We start from the raw sequence: 18,002 nt of genomic DNA on the forward strand, positions 1-18,002 counted from the left end.
TATAACGACTTTGTTTCGGTGATCAAGATCTGAAGTTTGAGATGAATTTTTAAATTGGACCATCTACTTTTCCATTACATCGGTAATACTTATAAATACTTTAAAAATAAAAGATTAAAAATGGATGGATCAATATACCGTCGACCCAAAATTAGAATCATTTTTCCTCTTGTAAAATCACTTTGTTTCGGTGATTAAGATCTTAAGTTTGAGGCAAAATTTTGAGTTAGACTATCTATATATGAGGTCTCTGGTCCGAGATTCAAATGCAGATATTTTAAGCTTAAGCTTGGCTAATATATATATAGACACACACACACACACTATTATATTAAGTGTGAGGACATGATAATAACTACCTAGAGAGGACACCAACTTTTTGTTTCCAATTTTACCCTTATATGATATTAATATTACACTTTTGCTTTTTGTTTTTTTGTTTTAATTTCAACACACACTTTTATTTTTATTTCAACAATTCAAATATCAATTTAGTCCCTCCATAATTTGTCAAATTTCACTTTAGTCCATCGATAATAATAAAAAAGATTGTACACACACGCGATACACACGCATCGTGTGTGTTTTTTTTGTTTTAATTTCAACACACACTTTTATTTTTATTTATTTTTATTTCAACAATTCAAATATCAATTTAGACCCTCCATAATTTGTCAAATTTTACTTTAGTCCATCGATAATAATAAAAAATATCGTACACACATGCGTGTGTATAGTAACTAGTATGTATAAAACCTTCAAAGCTTAGAGCTAGGGCTGGGAAAATATACCGAAATATCGAAATACCGAAATACCGTACCGAAAAAATACCGAAATTACCGAAAAAATCAATATATCGAAAATTTTCGGTATCGGTATCGGTAAGTAAATATTTTTTTTCGGTACCGAAATACCGAAAATAATTTTTTTATTATTTGTTTTAAAAATTTAAGTTCGGTATACCGAAAAAATGTCGGTATACCGAAATATTTGGTATACCGACATTTTTTCGGTATACCGACAAAATTTTCGGTGTCGGTACGGTATTCGGTATGAACTTTTTCATATCGAAAATTCGGTATACCGAACATTCGGTATACCAAATTTTCGGTATCGATATCGGTATGGAAAAATTCTATACCGATATTTACGATACTGTACACAGTACCGTACCCACCCCTACTTTGAGCTGCTCAAGAGCGAGAAAGGGAAGGGGAAAAATATTTCGTTTCCCGCTCAAAACAGAGAGATACAAACAAGACTCGCAAACACTTCTGCCTTTGGAAGAACTCAAAGTAGGAAAATTCGGGGAGAATGTGAAGCAAAATCGTGCTATGCAAACGGAGCTCTTCCCGGGATTAGACAAGGTAAAGAAACCATAGCTATTGTATGATTTTGATTTTTTAGAAATTATGTTAGCCGCTGCTTCTTGGAATTTCTGGCTGAATTAGTGGATCAGGACAGCATACGAAGCACAATTGAATTCCAAAGGATTACTAGACTTTTCTTATTCGATTATAAACTGAAAATTTAACTGTAAACTTGAAATGAGTTATGCCATTGTGTTGAAATATGCTTAAAATTTTCCAAATTAGTTTATCTAATAGCTGTTTGAGACCCGAGACCGGCACAATATGCCCCAAAACAAAACATTGAACTGTGGGCAATCTTCATGGTGCTTTTGCAAGTTGCTAGATCTGGTTTTTCAAAAGCTGTGGTTTGTATCCTTTGCCTCCAGCTGTGGGTGTTTATCTGGGTTATCTTGCGTCTCGTAGTGTCACGGAGTTCGATAATTGTGGCCGCGTTTATTTTCAACGTCTATCGATTTATCTGTACTCAGGTTCTGAATACACCGATCGAACCGAATGTTGAGAGTGCCTGCCCTCGATCCGTTCCTTGACAAATATGCTATCATATACCCCATTTAATGTGAAGTAGTTTTGATATTTTCATTTTGTCAGGGGTAAATAGTTGTCATCTTCATGTGTCTTGTTTGCTCTTTTAACTTCGTTTCTCGGTCGCCATATAATTACTTCAAAGTGGTTTCTCTGAATTTGTTTTGTTTCCTTGTTATCCTTGCATGCTTTATATTTTTTGCTCACAGTTTGATGCTACTTTGTTGATATATGGCTTAATTTTTCTTTTTTGTCATGTAAACAAATTTTATATTAATATCCTGTTTTTGAAGCAAAAAAAAGGTTTGGTGTGGATTTATTATTTTGTATTTAATAATCTGTTTTAATGTTTTTCTTTCCTTCTTTTTTTTTGACAATGCTACTTCATTCATACTCATGATCTGGAATTTTTTTACATTAACAAATGTTGTTTAATGCTTTTATATTTATTTGTTCTTTCTCAATTACCATTACCCTAATGCTTATCTCACACAATCTCACTCCATACTCTAACATACAGGTAATGAGAAAAATGGATCGAATCCATGTTTCAGTAAGAGCAAGGCCCTTATCACCAGAGGACATCAAGACCAGTCCATGGCGCATTTCTGAGAATTCCATTTTCATCCCCAGTCAACAATCTAAATTTGAATTCGGTACATATTTTCTTCTTTCTTTGTGTTTTTCTATTAACAAATTATATTTTATGAAAGTGATACATTAAAAATATGGAAATATAAAGCCTTTTCCCAAACGCCTTATGTTGGCTCGAGTGTTTGGTAAAAAGTAGTTAGTAGGAATGTATCAGAAGGTTGAGGTATATAGTCTATTAAGTAGGTGTTAGGTGGTTATTGATGTCTCCATTGCCAATATCCGATCATCATACATTTATATGATATATATAAAATTTGGATGTATTTCTTAGTTTCCTACATGAGTGTGGTGCTGAAATACAAAATGATTTTTTGGGCCATCTCCTACGAATTTTAACTTTTGGAAAAAGTGTATTCCAACCGAAAAGTTGGAAAAATGAATTTTACCTATGCCACATGCAATTGAATTTAATTATGTGGCATATAACTGCTTGATTTTTCAATTTCTTTTCTGGCATTTTTTGTAGATCGAATATTTGGGGAGGAGAGTAAGACTGAAGATGTGTACAAGGCACAAACCAAGGATATAGTAGCGGCTGCAGTCAAGGGTTTTAATGGTATTTTTTTCGCAATTCATTGTCTGGCTTCTTTGAAATGGAAGTACTTTGGTATAAAATTGAAATAATCAAACATTTTCATATTTGTAATTCAAATTTTTTTGACTAGTCAAATGTGCATATGATTCCACTTCGATATGCTAAATGGAATTTATCAAAAAAAAAATGCTAACTGGTACATGGTTTATTTAAAACAATTTAATCTCATGAATTTTAGACACTTCTTGTCTTTTTTAAGGAACGGTTTTTGCATATGGACAAACAAGTAGTGGGAAAACTCATACAATGCGAGGATCAAGTTCTGAACCTGGAGTTATACCTCTGTCTGTACATGAACTTTTTCACATCATACAACAGGTACTTGTTTCTTCTAATTGCTAATTCTGTGATGTTTTGAAGTTCTTTACAAAATGAAAGCTTATCATCAGCTAGCAATAGTATAAAAATAACACAAAAGCATAAAAGATGGTTGGATGGTCAGATGGTGTGATTCAGTTTATTTTATGTGATTAGTTGATTGCCTATGAATTTTTGATGTTTTACATAAGTTGAAAGCATGGAACGCAAAAGGTTAATCACAACAGTGATAAAAAACTGTCAGCTTAGCCAACTCTCGCAAGCTACTCAGCAATTGTATATGACCTCATATTGAGTAAACAACATCCTGTGCTGGAATTTCTACAATGGTTGGTTTGTACGCTGATACTGGTCCTTATAGCTGGATGCAATGTAATATAATTGTTTCTTTTTCAAGGACATGGATCGTGAGTTTCTTTTACGGATGTCATACATGGAAATTTACAACGAGGAGATAAATGATTTGCTAGCTCCCGAGCATCGAAAGTTGCAAATTCATGAAAGTATCGAGGTACAAATTTTTGGGATTCTACCAACATGACTATTCCTAGTATCAAAATCATTGTGTAATGAACATCTCCAATTTCATGTGAAAAATGAAGCGAGGAATCTTTGTTGCTGGGCTAAGAGAAGAAATTGTAGCATCTGCCGAACATGTCCTCGAACTTATGGAGTTTGGAGAATGTAAGTTTCCTCTTATTTTTTTCATGCGTCTAAATTTTGCCTCTTTTTTGTAATTTATATGGCTTCAATTTCGAAGAGTTTATGAAAATTCAAGCATTGATTAGCTTTTATATCACTATATCAAGCTTAATCCCTCGTCTATTTCAAACATGAGAAGAAAATGGAAAGTTAGAAGCAATCTAACCTCACCGTGTTTTATTGATTCATAGTTAAAGTCGCACGTGCTAACAATTGACTCTTTTGGTTTTGGATATGAATTTGCAGCTCATCGTCATATTGGAGAGACTAATATGAATGTATACAGTAGCAGGTCCCACACAATATTTCGCATGGTATGCATGTTCTATTTTCCTCATCATATTTGTGGTTCTATCAATTTATGTAATTAAATGTTTGTGAAAACGTAGATCATAGAGAGCAGGGAGATAAGCGATGACGTAGAAGCAGATATATCTTGTGATGCAGTTCGGGTCTCTGTCTTGGTATGTGGTCAAAATCCTCTCTTTGTTTTGTCATCTATATTTTTTTTAAACTTGTACTCTTACGTCGAACTTATTGGTTTGTATGAAATCAGTTTCTTCAACTTTTCTTCCAAAATCTTTCATTTTGAAACCCGAAGTTCCTTCTAATATAAATGTGTGCATTTGATTGTTCCTTGATGAAAGGGTACTGGTACTATTTAAATTGAACCATTGGCTCCAAAAGACCTTCTCTTTCAATGTCTTTGACATACACGATGATTTGATTGAAAGCTCTTACATTTTTTTGTGTTTGTTTGTTTTTTTTTTTTTTAATCTCATAGCACTATTGCTGGAAGGTTTTTCAATGCTTGAAGAGTTCATCTACTAGACTAGCTGCCTATGTAGTTTACTTTTCAAGATGAAAAGTGGGATATTATTAATCAATAATGAGGGTAAATTCTTGTAATTATGCCACGACTAGAGAGGGTACTTCATTCTGTCATATTTTTCAGGAGATGATTTCTCTAGGAAAAATGCTTTGTTTTTTTGGAGAAAACTCAGATTGGAATTTTTGGTTTAGTTTTATTGCATGATTATTAAAAACACAATAATACTCTCGGGTTTCATTTTACTTAGGCGCAAGGTGCAAACTAAAGCACTCACCTGATTAAGTGAGGTGTTCTGAGGAATAATGACAGAATCTGCATAGTGAAGAAAATTTCATCTCAATTATTTTTTTTACAAAATATTAAATGATAATAAAAAATACTTGGTAGTAGTATAAATGAATTAACATTACCAAACATGTCATCTTGGATTTATTATCCATACATTCAAGGCATGTTTTAAAATAGCATTTAGCGACCAGGGTGAGAAAGTTGGGACTTTATGATTAAGAAATTCAGTTCATTTCGGGGATGAGTCTTGGCTTGTTTCAAGGCACATTGTGTTAGCTTTTAAGTTAGGTATACGATTTGTTGGGCTTTAATAGGTAGAGACTATTGAATCAGTTGGTTAGATAGTTGTATTTCTTTGATTCCCTTTTACTTGCTTTTAATATATAATTTGTTGTTCTGTAAGCTTGTAGTTTTTACGATCTTGCAGAATTTAGTGGATCTTGCTGGTTCAGAACGTGCTGCAAAGACTGGAGCCGAAGGCGTTCGATTGAAGGAAGGCTCCCACATCAACAAAAGCCTGATGACCTTGGGGACTGTCATAAAAAAATTGAGTGAAGGTGCTGAGAGCCAAGGGTAAGAATTATTAAATTTGATAACGCGTTTGACAGTTTTTGACAATTTTATGTTTGTAATACATCACCCAAATATTGCAGAGGGCATGTCCCTTATCGAGACAGCAAACTCACACGTATTCTGCAACCCGCATTAGGTGGGAATGCAAACACTGCTATCATATGCAACATTACACTTGCACAGGTGATTTTTTTTTTAACTCAATAAACCTAGTCTTATTTAGCTGCATTCTGGTAAAATAGATGGTGTTGCTAATACTGATTTGTACATTGATCATTGATGTAAAAGGATGTTAGCATCTTAGGTACTGTAGTCACTTGTGAATTTGGGAGCATTTTACAAGAAGTTACTACAGTTTATTTTTTTCCTGTTCTATCTAAGAAATTAGTAGGTGCTAGAGGAGGTTTCCTTTCTCTCAATTATCTTAGAATATAGGGTTACATAAACGTTGTTTCTAGACTAAAAATTACATGGAAAATTGACATGCTTTGAACATTGAAAGTTACAAGGTTGTGTTTTCTGAGCAAGATAAATGATTGTGGATTTAATCTATGCTTCTATAATATCCATGTGACTAGTAACTTTGGTGAAATTGGTTGTTTATGTGATTTCTTCTTGCTTTTTTCATCGGAATGCACAACACCAATAAATTAATGATAAATTTTTTCTAAAATGATTGAGTAAAATGCCAAAATTTCCAAAAAAAATAAGGAAAAAGAACTTGACCATAAAGGATTTATTGTTTTACGTGGAATAGCAAGTTTACATAAGCAATCCCAATTTTTCAAACCAGTTACTTTTATGACCAGATGCTCTTTCTTAGCCTACGACGAGCCTTTTTCAGCGTCCAAAAACACCACCCATTGTTTTTATCTTCTCTTGCTCTTCATGTTCTCTCATATAAAAATATTGTCAGTTTCATCGTTTCGAAACAATATTTCTGCTACCATTATCTTTAAATTTACATTGCTTAACGGACTATTTTTATTTCCATGTATCTTCTTTCTGAAATTAATCTATTTTATTATGGCTGATGTTTGATTGGTTGCCTATTTGTAATTTTGAAAGTATACAGGGTCACTATTTCTTTCTCGTTTACTTGCTGATAGAAATTAGTTCCCTTTAAGTGTTCATGTGAACTCGTTTGATGTCAGATACATGCCGACGAGACAAAAAGCAGTCTTCAATTTGCAAGCAGAGCATTGCGTGTGACGAACTGTGCTCATGTAAATGAGGTGATGTTCACGTCACATATTGTTTCAATGGGGTTATTGGGGTAGTGATTCATATTCCATGCTTTGAAACTGTATGCCTTTCTAATTCAGGAGAGAAATCATAGTTACTTTTATACCATAAAAACGATAATGATAAGAGGAAATCCTCAGAACTAGCTACGCGTGACAATTTTGAAGTCTACATTAATTGTAATGTTCGTTGTTTTTTATGCTTAAGCTATTTGTCTAAATGGCTCTACAGCACTCCAGATTGAATTTGTTAGTGTCCACAGTCCGGTGCTCTTATTTCCCACAACTGCATCACCTGCACTTGCATTTTATGAACCGAGGCACTATTGTATTTATCATTCTGCTTGTGGCTATAATTGCACTTGTGACTCTACTAGTTTCAGAAATCAGAAGAGCCTTATTTTGGCTTCCTGCAATCTTGCTACATGTTCTAATCGATGTATGCTTGTGCTAACGAATGTGGTAGTTTTGAATGCCCAACATTATTTTGGTTTGTTGAGTGTCGTTAACACGCTTTCACAAATACACTACGACTTTAGTCAGTCAGCATTTTTCCTCTATTCCAAAATGTATTAAAGGCTTTGTACCGTAGCTGGAAAAATGCTGATGAACTTATATTCCATCAGTTTACAATTCATCATGAATTCGATTTTTCACATGGCATCAGAGCATAGATTCCGTCCCTAGGGCTTAAATTTTTTGGATCAATTGCTCGTTTGTTATTGAATATCACAGCGATTTCTTCAAGAAATTTGATGGCGAACAACGTCAACTTCAATGATACTCTCAATATCCATCCGTCTGACACTCTGGGAACCAATCTAGCCAATGATCGGCTTATCAGAGTGGAAAATTATGGTGTTTGGAGCAGAGCAATGCTAATTGCGCTACGTGCGAAGAACAAGACCGCATTTATAGATGGAAGTTGTGCGCGGCCACATGTTGGAAGCCAAACTTCACTCCCATGGGAGAGATGCAATGTTCTCGTGCTGTCATGGACAATGAACGCTGTCTCGAAATAGATTTTTGGTGGAATAGTCTACGCGACAGATGCCTCGACTGTATGGGCGGATATGAAGAAATAGTTTGACAAAATTAATGGATCTAGAATCTTCTCCTTACACCGAGAGATAGGGCGATTGATTCAAGGTAATAACAATATCTCAACTTATTACTGTAAGCTCAAGCATCTCTGGGATGAATACTCAGGTATTGTCATATTGCTGTCATGTGAGTGCGATGTTGCAAAGAAATATTTGGAGCAAGAGCAGCAACAGAAACTACTCTAATTTCTTATGGGCCTGAATGATAGTTATATGAATCTGCGAAGTCAAATGTTAATGATGAGTCCATTGCCTACGGTTGCTCTAAGTGTCACACCCTTTCTCTATGCTTAGCATAATTACCATAATCAAAATAGGGTTTGAATGATATAACTATAGTATGAAACAAATCAAACAAGGAGCATCAATTTGACGGTTTATAAAATTTTTGACATGGTGTCCTACTTTTTGTTTAAACCAAAAACTCAAGCAATACCATATATACAACAACATCAACTATATTTTCATACACAACCATGCACCATATTGTTATACAAATACATATTCTTATATACAAGCATACTTTGTATCATCATAAACCTCGTAAAACTTGTTCAAACCCTGACATATTTTAGTACAATACATATGCGGAAGCTATACAATAATAAGTCCCGGTTCTTGTCGAGGTGAGGCACGTCACAAGCATCTATTGGCGAACCGGCATCCTATGTTTTTTCACTACCTGATCCTGTAATACATGAGCTACGTGAGTTTATAAAACTCAACAAGTTGGCACTTGTACGTATCAATATGCGTCGAAGGAACATACATATCAAGTCGTGACAACAATGAATCTTTAAACCATGTCATATCATACCATATATTCATGTTCATTTTTGTACTTGAGCCTCATTAGTTGACCTGTACTACCGTGCTTGCTTTATTATATAGTTACTATTGTGTTGGACGTCAGGGAGCAACCTTTGGCAACCCCACGCCCCATGAACATATATTGGCCGATAGGTTTGGTGGACTTAAAACCACCCATGATGTCAACAAGCTCTATATCATGTAAAAATCAATCCTTTTCTTTTCATGTTCATGTTCGTGTTCATAATATAGCACCCATCATCAATATTAATGAGTTTCTTACATTTTTAATACATAACAATGGAATATGGTGCTATATTTTCATCAATAAGATACTAACAATGTACATATAGCAATAATCAATGGGAAGTATTTGAAATCATAATATTACTCATGTATTACTTCAAGAACATGCCAACTTACAGTCCAAGCGCACGAATACTTGTTTGAGACGATGTTTAACAGTCCTATGCTGTCAATAAACCAATAGTTCAGTTACTATTTCTATACAAGGTAAAAGTTACCCATGTACATGTAGAACAATTAAAGGAGAAGAAAACTTACACCCTTATAAGGTTCTTGTGATGGAAAACTAACTTTTAACTTCAAACTAATGAAAGGAAAAGAAGAAGGGAGCTTTTGGAAGAAGTTTCCTTGGTTTCTCTCGAGTCTTGCTGAGAAAGGAATGAAGGAATGGTGAAAATGGCTCAAGGAAGCCGAAACTTATCTTTTTCTATGCAAGGCGGCGCTCGGGCAGTCATTTTCTACCGCTCGAGTGCAGAACATTCTGTCCAAAACCAAAAATCCAGAACCAGTGGCGCTCGGGCGGTCATTTCTTACCGCTCGGGCGCCACTCTGCGCACAGCCACATCAAAGATCGCTCCGAAATGGCTCTTCCGTTCATAATCTGGAAAAGTGGTAAACATAAAAGTTGTAGCCCTATGTCCTGGCTTGAATCTCCAATTGGTTTCAGGTCATTTGGATAGCTGAGTAAAAAGTTATGCCCATTCTCCCAACATATGTCAGTGAAGGAATGACGGTACACACGACACACTTCGGGGCGTTTTTGGCTTGTCTTCCACAATGATTTGGACAAAACCCAAAACATGAAAGTTGTAACATTATATCTTAGCTTTCTAATGGTTATGGCCTCACACAATTTGGATCAATATTCAAATCATTATGCTAAAACCCGTAAGAACTACCATATTTTCATCTCATTTCCTATTAACTTCATTACACTACTTCTACCTACACATCTTACTATCACTATTTTAACACATATTCATTCTCAATACACCATGGACAATATAAAAATCATGTTCAATCTCAATATTGATACCTCAATCATCACTTGAAATCTAATGAGGCAAATAACTACATAATAAACGACATAAACGCATTACTATCATTTGTACGAATAACCGGGCATTACAGTAGGACAAGCATTTTCTTTGCTATCGCAAGAAAAATCCCATAGAGGAATGTCTTCTATTGAAGTTCCAGTTGCATTTTTTATACAAATCAAACCAGTATGGTAAACCAATGAAGGATGAGGAGAAGTTGAATTGCGAGCATTGCAACTGGAATGGCCATACAAAAGAGAATTGTTATAGATTTGTTGGATACCCCTCGTGGCATAGGTTGTACAAGGGACCGAGCAATGGATCTAATAGAAGAATGTACAAGAACAATCCAAGAAATAAAAAAAACTTGGAAGACGCCAATCTGGTTGAAGGCAACAATGCTGAAGTCAATCAATGTGAAACAGCTGGTGGAGCTCCACATTTTTCTCTAGCTCAATATTCTGAGATCCTAAAGCTCCTGGGAAGTAACAACATACATGTTGAGAGTGCACCAATAGTGAACATGGCAGGTATTCCATATCGGACCATTAGCTCTGCATGGATCATTGACATTAGGGCTAATGAGCATATGATTGGTGATGAATCTTTAATGCGAAGTTCTAAATCTATAGTAGATGCCACTTTCACAGTACGATTGCGAAACGGTCGTATAGTTAGCATTAACAAAGTAGGATCAACGTCCTTGTAAGAATCCATTGAACTTGAGAATGCCCAGTATATTCCCACTTTCAATTCAACCTTCTGTCAGTGCCCAAGTTCACAAAAACTTATGATTGTTTTGTCACATTTTACCCACACTTCTGCATATTTTAGGACCTCAGGACTGGGAGAGTAATGGGGATTGGTAAGGAGAAGCAAGGGCTCTATCACTTTACCTCAGGGGCAATTTGAAAGCTAGATGCCAAACATAAGTTTTCTTTGTCATCTTATTGCTTACAGTATATTAGCTTACATTCTTGTTTTGATACTGTTTCTTGTGCCTATGTAAATGTTGATACTTGGCTCAAAAAATTAGGACATATGTCCATATCAAGAATGCAATTACTGTCTTTTCTCTCAAAAATTGATTCCTTGTCTCATCGTTCTATATGTCCCATTTCAAAACAAAGCATATTAGTTTTTCCGATTGCTAGCCACTATAAGTCCTCCATATTTCAATTAGTACACATGGATTAGACTCCAATCTACAATGGTGATAGGTATTTTCTCACCATTGTTGATGACTTTTCTCTGGGAACATGGATTTACCTTATGCAATCTAAGCTTGATGTGATTAGAATGATTAGATTGTTCTTTGCCGTGGCGCACAATCAATATTACAAGAAAATCCAAGCAGCTAGAACAGATAACGCAAGTGATTTCTTTAAGAGTGAGTGTCAACTATTTTTTTCAGCCTTGGGAGTGATTCATCATAGTTCATGCCCATATACGCCACCAAAAAATAGTGTAGTTGAAAGGAAACACAGACAATCTTGATGTAGCAAGAGCACTTCGTTTTCAATCCTCCATGCCTCTTACAAGTTACATATTGGGGAGATTGTGTCCTAACGGCTGTATATCTGATTAATAAAGCTCCCACGCCAATCTTACAGAATAAAATCCCTTTCGAGGTACTGTTTCACAAGCCTCCTTCTCTCTCTAACTTAAGGGTATTTGGTTGCCTATATTATGCTACCACTTTACCACATTCTCCCATCGGGCAGCTCCTTTTGTCTTTTTAGGCTATTCTAATGTACGAAAAGGTTACAAACTTTTGAATCTCATGTCCAAAAAGACACTAGTTTCCAGAGATGTTGTATTCTATGAATCCATCTTTCCCTTTGCCTACAATGATCAATCCTTTTTTATTTTTCTAGCCCTATCTGTTCTAGTTGATCCTTGCTCTGGCATTGGTGAGCCCACGGCTGTACCTCCTTTGGATGATCCATCTTCACCTAGCCCTGCACCTCCGGACATCCTTAGCATTCCATTACAGAGATCCTCTCGTACCATTGTCCCACCTATTTGGACTCGTGATTATGCTTGTTCTTCCATTAATCAAGAGAGATCTGCCACTTGTCCTTATCCCATTGCTAATTATCTCTCATATAATACTTTCTGCAAGCCACATCAAGCATTTTTAGCAGCCATGTTCTCAGTTAAAGAACCTCATTCCTATCATGAGGCAATTATTGATGTTAGGTGACGTCATGCTATGGATGAAGAACTTAATGCATTAGAGACAAATCACACTTGGGACGCTGTGAACTTGCCACACAAAGTGAAACCCATTGGTTGTAAATATGGGTCTATAAAGTGAAACTCAAACCAGATGGGGGTGTTGACAGATTCAAGGCACGTTTAGTAGCGAAAGGCTATACACAACAGCCTGGTGTGGACTTTCATGACACTTTCTCTCGCACTACTAAAATTGTGACAATTCGTTGTCTTTTAAATGTGGCTGCCATTCATAACTGTCTCTTTTTTCAAATGGATGTCACAAATGCGTTCAGGGAGATTTGGATGAGATCTTCATGTGTCTCCCACAGGGGTACAAGTGTCAGGGGGAGAACAAGGCATGTAAATTGAAGAAGTCCTTGCGTGGCTTGAAACAAGCCTCTCGTCAATGGAATACCAAGTTTTCAAGTTTTATGGTTGAAGGTGGTTGCTGTCAATCACAACATGATCGTTCCTTTTTTTTAAACATGATGGTACAACAATCACACTGCTTGTGGTATATGTTGATGACATTGTCATTACAGGAAGTTGTGCCCAAGCAATCACCAAGTTTAAATTGTTCCTTCATTCCAAATTGCAGGTCAAAGATCTTGGCCCCCTCAAATATTGCTTGGGTATTGAGTTGGCTCGTTCTAAAGAATGCATTTATCTTAACCAACGCAAATACGCTTTAGAGCTTATTGCTGATGCAGGAGTGGTTGGTGCCAACCTTTTGATACGTCTATGGAACAAAACAGAAAGTTCACTAGCCATGCACTCGATTCAATTATGTAGCAGAGCCATCCTAGTGATTCTACAAATCCATTTCTAGATGATCCAAGCAAATAGCAACGATTGGTTAGCAAATTTTTATACCTAACAATAACCGACCCGACATTTGCTATGCTGTTTAGTTTTTGAGCCAATTTATACATGCTCCAAAGACTTCTCATCTTGACGCAGCCATTCGCGTGGTTAAATATGTTGAAGGGAATCATGGTCAGGGCATTATGTTGCAGGCTTCTCCCTCTATGTTTCTTAGAGCATATTGTTATTCTGATTGGGTTGCGTGTCCTATGTCTCGCCGTGCTATTACTGGATTCTGTATCAAACTAGGACACTCATTTATCTCTTGGAAGTTAAGAAACAAAACACAATGTCATGCCCCGAGACCGGAGTTAGTTGACACCGGCGTTTTTTAGCAACCACACAATTGAAAACAAGCTTCGTATATCAAAATCTAGCCAACTAGTTCATAAGTCATAATCAACATTGTCGTTACAATGTAAAAATTTCCAAAACATAAATGAACTTGCGGAAGCGTCTTACAACTCGAATTAAAATAAAAACTTAAAAGAAACATAATTAAAATAGACTTCTTGATTCATCTTTTTACTAGTCCCAAAACTGGTCTTGTTTTTATTCCTCAATTTCTTCTTCTGACTTATCTGTGCAGGGTAGAATAAGTGGTGAGTGGGATGGTTGTCACTCAGTAAGCGGACACATACATAATAAATACACACGATTGTCGAAAAAGCATATAATGCATAACATAATTCGTATAACATATCATCAGCATAAACATAAGCATATCTTGGCTTAGGCACTGAGATTCCTCTACTTTCATGGTTTACTGATATCAGTCCCTAATTTTTACTCATCTAAGGAGGCGATACCATATAACGGTTACAATCCTACCGTGGCCATAAACTTGTCATATGTTGGAATTACCACCCATATCCAGTTGAATCCTCACTGCCAAAACATAAGACATCGTATCACAAGAAGGAGAAGAAGAGGAATTATGTTCGACCGAAACTTTCAAAAACGAAATAAGCCATAAATGAAATTCATAGTTTTAAAGCAAGCACACTTACCTTAGTATTGCTTGAATAATCCGAAATCACAGAAGAATCATGCAAATGACACTTCGAAAATATAGCCGCACTTCGGCCAAAAAATCATTCGTCTTGCAGAGTTCTTTGCGACTTATTGCACCATTGGATCGAGTTTAAACTTGCTCAGTGCGTTCACAAACAAGTCAAATAAATTGTTAGTGGTTGAGATCGGTTTTGAAAGTCATTTTAACCTGATTATGGACGAAAAACCACAAGTATATTATTCTCGCATAGAATCTGAACAGTATTCTTGCGAAAAATAAATATGAAAAACTAACGTTTGATTTTGCTGAATTTTGGATATGATGTTCAAAACATATGATAGTGTAATCTGAAAGTGAAGATCGGATTTGGAGAGAAGCTTGGCCTGAACGTATTACTCGAAAAATGGATAGAACTTCACATTGCGAAATCTTCAAAAATGCTGCACCACTTAGGAGAGGATTATTGAAATATATAGTGAATTTGAAGTTGTAATTTTTGAGAATGGGGTGGCGGTATTTATAGGTGGTGACGTAAAAATCTTACCATAGTTTGGTTGATATTTGTTCGATACTTTTGAATTCCATACATATTACCTTACCAAATTTCAAAAACTTGGTCCCCAAGTATATATAATTTTTTGAAATTTATATTGGCTTTGGTGGTTGAACGTAGACTGCTTTCTTGTGAAGATTCTTGACATACCTAGATCGTATTGAATTTATTAACTTCCTTGTTGAGCAAAAGTTGTCTTGCATGTATTATTTTCTTCCAAATTCGATTGATATCCTATACTTAAATTTTTTTTTTGATAGGAAACTAAACTTTATTGATAAAATAATAAATTTACAATATTAGCGGATGAGTAATCCGCAACACAAATGCTATTACAATCGAGAAAATACTACCACATTCTGTTCATGCCCATAACAATTTCCAATCCCTAACTAGGTCTGAAATAGATAAATGATTAAACTCTGTCAGCTTAGTCGTCCAATTCGTCACTCTGAATTTGACCTTCTCCCATACTTCATCCACGGTCTCTGACAAGTCTGCGAATATTCTGTTGTTTCTCTCCAACCAGATAGACCAAAAGGTGCAGTGTATCACCAACTACCAGAATCTGTGAAATCTTTTGTAGGTTGGACCTCCCGGCTCCATAACAAACATGTCTTGTGCCTTTCTTGGAAAAGCCCAATCGAATCCCAGCTCTTGCAACACTTTTGTCCAAATACCTCTCGAAAAAGAGCAATGCATCAATAGTGATCTTGATTTTCTTCTTGCTTTTGACATAAACCCCACCATTGCAGGCATAACACATAGACCGGGCCACCTTCGTTGCACCGAGTCACAAGCGCCAAAGCCACAATTTGCGAGAAAATTTGAACCTTTTGTGGAATAGGTATTTTCCAGATATTATCATAATAGGGGAACGAAGGGAAGGTAGAAATTGGAAAGAAAGAAATCAAGAATCGTAAAAAGATCGAACAGAAAACATACCCGAAGAATATCCCAACCAAACTCTTAAATCCCTTTCACAAATACACTGCGACTTTAGTCAGCTAGCATTTTTTCCTCTCTTCCGAAATGTATCAAAGGCTCTGTACAGTAGCTGGAAAAATGATGATAAATATTCTTTCAATCAGTTTACAATTCATCATGAATTTGTTCAATTCTTCACGTAGTTTTTATTTATATTTTTTCCTTGTCTACTTAACGACTGTGGTAGTTTTGAAAGCCCGACTTTATTTTAGTTGTTATTTATATTTTTCCCTTGTCTGCTTGTTTTTCTTTGCATTTGGCCTAATCTAATTTTTATTGCAGATATTGACTGATGCTGCTTTGCTCAAGCGTCAGAAAAAGGAGATTGAAGAACTTCGAGCCAAATTGCAGGTTAGAACAGATTTGCTAGCAATAATCTTGAAATATAAGATTAAGCTAAGAGTATTGGTGCATTAGGGTAGCATGATAATATGTTCATTTTTTTGGTTTCCAGGGTTTACATTCAGAACATCTAGAAGAAGAAATTTTAAATCTGAGGAATACATTGCTAACGGTTCGTCCTGAATACTTCATTTGTTTGTTTTTGTTTGTTAAAGATACTATTTTGTTGTATTAGAAATGCGCTACTCATTGACAGAGTGAGTTGGAAAGAGAGAGAATGGCCTTAGAGCTGGAGGAGGAAAGGAAAGCTCATGCTGAACGAGAGAAGAGATTGCAAGAGCAAGCAAAAAAAATTGAAAACTTGAGTTCAATGTTCTTGTGTGCAAATAGGGATGAAACTCGTGATGTTTATAAGGTCTGTATTCTTTTCCTATCATCTTTGTAGTCAAGTTCTGGTATGATTGTTTGATGAGTTTAAGTGATGCTGTATGGTCATCAGTAAGTTTCAAATCTTTTTAATTTGATGTCCCAGCTCATGTGAAAGATTGATAGAAATAAGAAAATCGATTGAAAAACGTGGTGCTGACCTCATAGTAACTCCAACCCCCCTGCCCCCTGGTTTTTTTCCAAATCTTGCACAAAGACGCTCAAACAAAAATTACGATGTAATGGAATACCTTTCTGCTGTTTCTATCCAGTGGTCAAGTGATGGATCTAGTGGATCATCAGTGTGCTTGAGCAGTTTGTTCTTTCACTCCTATTTTATTTTACCCTTTTCCTTGATTTTATTTTCTTATTCTTCTATGTCTATATAATTTTTGTCTATAATGCTTGTAGGTTAAAAGGCGTGATACCTGGTGCCCCGGAAATCTTGCCAGGGAGACATCACAGGAGGTAACAGATTTGCTTATGTTAGAGTAACATATTTAAGGTTCTTAGTGTACCCGCCGATGTGTTAAAAAATTAGCTACAATACTCTGTTCTATCGGCTTTTAACGAGGAACCATCAGCGAAAAGGTTTATTACTGTATGGATAAGAAACTACTTCAAGAATTAAGTAATCACAACAATTACCTCATAGAACCTGCTTTTATTTTATCTTCCTAGTTCCCTACATCAGTGGAACTGACGTTACAAGTTACTGATTACATCAGCTTTAAGATAAGAACTGGATAGCACTTAATACAACCTAGTTTCAACTTTGTATAGTTTCAGCCATATACGCAGCTGGGTGCCTTAAGTACTCAAACACTATCATGTTTTCCTTTATCAGATAGGTTTCTTTGTTGCAAGTGCCATACTGTATGTGCCGGACTTATATTCCTTAATTTTCTAACTACAATTTCATGATGTGTTTGTAACATTCTTCCTTGGTGTTTAGTTATACTCTGCCATCAAAGAGAGACCTTCTGATGTGAAATCCTCCGTAGCAGATCGAACAATGGGGTCGCTTCTTCCTTTTCAAGAGTTGGTGACTGAAACAAGTACTGCCACTGTTTGCAAACAAATAAAAAATTGTGGAGAAAATGAACTGGAAAATTGTCTACCTGACCCACATGCCTTGCGACATGTCACCAGTAGGCGAAAGGCTGCACCCGGAAATAGAAGTCTACCAATGGTTAATTGCATAAAATTTCACCCCTTTATTTACTATTTAAATC

The 18,002-nt window shown here is 35.8% G+C and overlaps 1 protein-coding gene across 6 annotated transcripts in view; it reads left to right on the plus strand.

The window, feature by feature from the left end:
* The first annotated feature begins 1,193 nt into the window (after positions 1-1,193).
* LOC140973609 (kinesin-like protein KIN-7O) overlaps positions 1,194-18,002 on the plus strand; it is a 34,361-nt gene continuing 17,552 nt past the window's right edge. For all 6 annotated transcript variants that reach the window (XR_012174663.1, XM_073436552.1, XM_073436553.1 and 3 more), the window contains exons 1-16: positions 1,194-1,367; positions 2,416-2,551; positions 3,016-3,105; positions 3,344-3,462; positions 3,860-3,973; positions 4,065-4,146; positions 4,411-4,478; positions 4,554-4,628; positions 5,712-5,857; positions 5,938-6,040; positions 7,012-7,092; positions 16,282-16,350; positions 16,454-16,513; positions 16,598-16,756; positions 17,179-17,235; positions 17,723-17,959. Coding sequence is in view for 5 of the 6 variants with exons in the window: in XM_073436552.1 (XP_073292653.1) it covers positions 1,335-1,367; positions 2,416-2,551; positions 3,016-3,105; positions 3,344-3,462; positions 3,860-3,973; positions 4,065-4,146; positions 4,411-4,478; positions 4,554-4,628; positions 5,712-5,857; positions 5,938-6,040; positions 7,012-7,092; positions 16,282-16,350; positions 16,454-16,513; positions 16,598-16,756; positions 17,179-17,235; positions 17,723-17,959 (1,629 nt within the window). In the remaining variant the exon portion in view is untranslated. The remainder of the gene's footprint in view (positions 1,368-2,415; positions 2,552-3,015; positions 3,106-3,343; positions 3,463-3,859; positions 3,974-4,064; positions 4,147-4,410; positions 4,479-4,553; positions 4,629-5,711; positions 5,858-5,937; positions 6,041-7,011; positions 7,093-16,281; positions 16,351-16,453; positions 16,514-16,597; positions 16,757-17,178; positions 17,236-17,722; positions 17,960-18,002) is intronic.

This window comes from Primulina huaijiensis, chromosome 3 (genome assembly GCF_012295235.1).
Source record: "Primulina huaijiensis isolate GDHJ02 chromosome 3, ASM1229523v2, whole genome shotgun sequence".
Taxonomy (NCBI): Eukaryota; Viridiplantae; Streptophyta; class Magnoliopsida; order Lamiales; family Gesneriaceae; genus Primulina; species Primulina huaijiensis.